The 5,000-nt window shown below is 46.3% G+C and overlaps 1 protein-coding gene across 3 annotated transcripts in view; it reads right to left on the bottom strand.

Moving 5' to 3' along the window:
- Positions 1–5,000, bottom strand: part of jag2b (jagged canonical Notch ligand 2b) — a 106,477-nt gene that overhangs the window by 50,052 nt on the left and 51,425 nt on the right. For all 3 annotated transcript variants that reach the window (XM_063223548.1, XM_063223549.1, XM_063223550.1), the window contains one exon: positions 768–898. In XM_063223548.1, coding sequence (XP_063079618.1) covers positions 768–898 — 131 coding nt within the window. The remainder of the gene's footprint in view (positions 1–767; positions 899–5,000) is intronic.

Genomic DNA, 5,000 nt, shown 5'->3' with positions numbered 1-5,000 from the left:
ATGCTGATAAGGATATGTTCATGTTTGGATGTCCACTCATCCTAGGAAGGTAGGGAGACATCAGGCGAGGGGTGCTTGAGGGGGTCAAATTTGAAAGGTGACATTGTGTAATAAATTGATAATAATGCACATACAATATGTTCAAATCCCTGTATAGTAGTGCTAGGTGTGTTCCTGAGGTTCTAAGCTTTCCAATGATATATAATGTTCCTGGGTTTATTACACCACCTGGATTTTAAACAATTGCGGAATGAAGATCAAGTTCAAGTCATTAAACCCGGTACCGACCACCCCGAACTTTAAGAGGTTAAGGATACGAAAGACTGAAGACAGACAAACAATAGCCTGATCATCAACGACTTTCAAGTCTCTTCGAGACTTGGTCTGACCAAGAGCATAACAATTAACATTTCTCAAACGGCATGGTTGACCCGCCTCCCTTGGTTTGCTAATGGTTGTTTGCTTCCCGACAAGGCGGAAGGAGTTCCCGTTTTTTCGGGAGCTCAGAAACGATATTTGTATTGCTCTTGGCCTGACTGGAAGCAACACTGAAGGTGCTGCGTCACGAGGCTAACAAGTGCCATAGCAATACGCGTTATTGATCCAGTCCCGTCAAATACTAAATATATAAATAGGCAAGGCAATTATTATTATTATTAATAAATACAATAATTAAATAATTATGAAATACAGTATAGTACAGTAAAGTGACGGGGAAAAAAAACAGACAGACAGAGAGAGAGAGAAGAGACAGAAGTTCACCTTACTTTTGTTACACAGCAGACCTCCCCAGTTCCTCTCGCAGTTGCAGGTCCACGGCTTGGTGCAGGTGCCGTGCTGGCACCCGGGGTAGGGCAGACACTCGTCGCAGAACTCCCCCTGCCAGCCGTACTTGCACCTAGACGCCACAGGGGCAGCGACAGAGAGAGGGAGAGAAAACAATTGTTTGTTTCACAGTACACAGTGTTACTGGACCCCTATTTCTGGTTTCTCGAAACCATCGTTGCTAGCCAGTTAGCAACTTGCTGGGTTTCCAATAGGAAATTGCATTGCAAAGAAGCAAGTTGCTAACTTGTTTAATAACGACGATGTTGTCGAGAAACGCACCCCTGATTGAGTTTTCAACACATTCATTGTTGTGCTGTGACAATATCAGCTTCAAGTGTTGCTTTCGGGTCTGAGAGGGAGAGGGGGAGAGAGAGGGGGGTGGGGTGGGGGTGGGTAGTCAAACAGTTGGTGTCTCACATGAATATCTTAATGACCGCTGTCAGACACGGAGGGAGTGTGTGTGTGTGTGTGTGTGTGTGTGTGTGTGTGTGTGTGTGTGTGTGTGTGTGTGTGTGTGTGTGTGTGTGTGTGTGTGTGTGTGTGTGTGTGTGTGTGTGGAAGACTTTACGTATCTGTGACAGCTTCAAGGTAAACCTCCATCAAACCCCGACCCCCTGCTTCCTAATCTTAGACTAAGGGGACATTCCTGGGGCCGTCACCCCTGCTCCAGTACACACACACACACACACACACACACACACACACACACACACACACACACGCACGCACACGCACACGCATATGCACACACACAAACACACACTCTCACACACACATACACTGAGGGAAGACACAAGGCTGGAGACTGGGGAAGTGACGAGAGAGGGGAGGTGTGGTGTAGAGCAGTGTTGAGACTCTTAAGGGTGGCACAACAGGGGTGCAGTATGGTGTGTGTGTATGTGTGTGTGTGTGTGTCTGTCTATGTGTATGCGTGTGCATGAGTGTGTATGTGTCTGTGTAGGTCTGTCCATGTGTGTGTCTGTGTATGGTATGGTGTGTCTTTCTGTGTGTGCGTGCGTGAGTGCGTGCGTGCGTGCATGAGTGCGTGAGCCCTGGTGAGGAGGTTAGCTAATCATTGGTTTTATGGTGACGCTCCGCTATTCCAAGGCCAGTGGTGCCTGACTGTGCAAGCCCAGCTGTCACGTCAATTCATCTGGAGCTATTTCTGGGGGCACCCAACGCATCCCCTCACCCCCTCCCCCCCTTAAAAAATAACCTTCCACTCTGCGCCCTACACCCTACCCTACTCTACTCTTCTGCAGTTCTTCTCCACCGAACCTATATCTTTGTACAGAGAGAGAGAGAGAGATAGGAAGTGTGAGAGAGAGAGAGACGGAGAGAGAGAGAGAGAGAGAGAGAGAGAGAGAGAGAGAGAGAGAGAGAGAGAGAGAGAGAGAGAGAGAGAGAGAGAGAGAGAGAGAGAGAGAGAGAGAGAGAGAGAGAGAAACAAGAGAAAGAGAGAAACAAGAGAAAGAGACAGAGAGAGAGACCGAGAGAGAGAGAGAGAGAGAGAGAGAGAAAGAGAAAGTGAGAAGCCAGCACAGCTACAAACCAAGAGAAGACAGGACGAAAAGAAAGCAATAATAAATTAAGAAGAAGAAATTCAATCGGCGACAAACAGACCCACAAACCAAATTGAGCATAAAAGGGATTGACAGCCAGAGGGACTCCTCCTAAAGTTGCAAGCCTTACGAAAGCGATCTGAAAGCCTCCGCTGAGCCAGCAGCTGACATGATCATACGCTGTAGTACGCAAAGTATCCAAAGTAGGGCTGCACGATTATGGGGGGAAAAAAATCACTTCTATTATTATAAATACAATTATAAATAATGATTATTGATTTTTTTTGCAGTTTTTTTGGAAAATTATAACAAGATGAAATGTATCCAAGAATGAATTATATACAGGATGAGCAAAATAAAATGAATTGTAATAATTATGTAAAGACAATAGCATGAAACTTAGGTGGACAGATTTCTGGCCAGAAACACCAGCTATCAGTATGTTCTGGCTTCACGGACGCTCTCAAAGGTAGGTCACTATTGCCACAATTAAATCACGATTGAAATCACGACTTCACGATTATATCACGATTTTCGATTTTTTTTCCCGATTAATTGTGCAGCCCTTATCCAAAGGATCCTCTCCTTACACTGTCTACCAGTTTCCTTTTGTTGTGTTGTCAACATCGGTATTTGCTGGTTTGCTGTATACTGCATATTCATTTGTTTTTGATCCAGCAGCACCAAGATTGACGTGTTGTGCTTTAGCATGCTATAGCCATACTTCGCTTGGCCTCTTCCCTCCTACTCCTCAGCTCCGAAAGCACAAAAACGCAGGACCCAACAATCACATATAGGAACACCTAACCCGATTACCACTAATGATTACAATAATGATGACAATAATGACAACTTTATTTGACTAATAAATTACTAATTAATTTATTTGTACAGCACAATTCACACAACGCATGCATATCAATGTGCTTTAACAGTTTGATTAATGAAAAAAAAAAGATAAAAAAGACATCCATTTGGCATCAGTTTAAGGTATGCCAGATGGCCAGCTCAGAAGTTCAAAATCATGGAATAAGAAAGTCAAGGTGCCACTCGTGCATATTGCTGCTAGCTTTAGCACTGTTGCTACTACTATTCCTCCTCCTCCTCCAACTACTACTACTACTACTACTACGATGGCTACTACTATTACTGCTATTATTGCGCTGGGTACCTGGCACTTTCCGAACAGGGCACCAATCCAGCGCCCCTTACAAGAGGCCCAGGGTAGTCTCCAAATTACAACCCCCCCCCCCAAGTGCAGCCCTCATCGTTTCCACCCCTACCCTCCTTGCTCCCCTCCCCGGCCCCGATGCTACCCTCATCGTTATCCACTTCCCAGCGCAGGTGGTGTGTGTTGTACCACCCAACACCCACCCCCAGCGCAACAGACACAGATTTCTTTTCCAGTGTGAGGCTCCACAAGCCTGCCTGCCTGTCTGTCTGTCTGCATGCCTGCCCGCGGAGTATATTTACACTTCCTGTAAGTGCGCCCTCAGCTCGTTTGCGTTGCCTAGCGACCACACTACGAGTAGTGCACGAGAAGCGCGTAGGTTTGGAGTACGCTCGGTGCGGGGGCATTCGGCTGCCCTCCGTGGGCCCTGCTTTCCTCCATCCTGATTGGTTGGCCGCGACTGGTGGCGAGAGGGCCTATGGCTAAAGGGTAGGCTAGGCTGGCAACGTGCCTCCTTATTTCTCCGAAATTATTTATTTCTACATCTCTCTCTCTCGCAAGCTTTCTCTTCGCGTTTCCCTTTCTCCACCTCTCCTAAGTGGAAATGAGAGCATGGCTACTAAATGTGTTAGGGCAAGTCCCAAGACCGCTACCAACAACGCAAAATTAAAAAAAAAAAGGTTAAAAAATGGCCTAAAGTGGAGGAACTGATTGAAAAAAAAAAAAAACCCATTTTGCACTGATCCAGCATCTGCCTCCTTCCTCCGAGTAGGAAGAGGATGCCGTGCTGTGCAGTGCGTGGTGGAGCGTGTGTTGGTACAGCGTCTCCCCAGGGGACGCCTTTTACGCTTCTGCTGTAAATTCACTCATGAGCTCGCTGACAATCACACAGCATTTGCCCTCCTCCTTTCTCTCTCTCTCTCTCTCTTTTTTTAAAACTTGTTTTTGGAGGGTGGGTGGGTGGATAGTGAATCATTCATCTACAGTGTAGACACCCACACTCCCAAACACACCAGCTATGCTAAGCCCACACACACACAGCACACACCAGCTAAGATAGAGCCCACACACACAGCAGATGCACGGTGTTGTGTTGTCTTCCAAGCAGAACAGCTTGGCTCAGAAAAAAACTGGCTGATATTCAAAAAGCACTGCAGTAGTTGAGTTCCGCGGGCAATTTTTGAGTTACACATCTCTGAGAAGAATAAATGCCAGCTCTTCAGATTTCAGTGGATTAGAACACTGGACTTCAAACTGAACTCTGAGCATTCTGAATTGTACGGCATTAATTCCTTTTGCTAATTGTGCCAAAAGTTCCAGGGACGAAAGGAATGGATTGGATTGGGTAGTGCCAAGGTCTTGTGAGACAAGGGCCGGCACAAAGAGAAGACGTCCGACGCATTCCTGTGTCACGTCCTATTTGGGTTTGTGGCAACGAG

The sequence above is a fragment of the Engraulis encrasicolus genome, chromosome 18 (assembly GCF_034702125.1).
Source record: "Engraulis encrasicolus isolate BLACKSEA-1 chromosome 18, IST_EnEncr_1.0, whole genome shotgun sequence".
NCBI lineage: Eukaryota > Metazoa > Chordata > Actinopteri > Clupeiformes > Engraulidae > Engraulis > Engraulis encrasicolus.
This window is presented reverse-complemented; position numbering and strand designations above follow the sequence as displayed.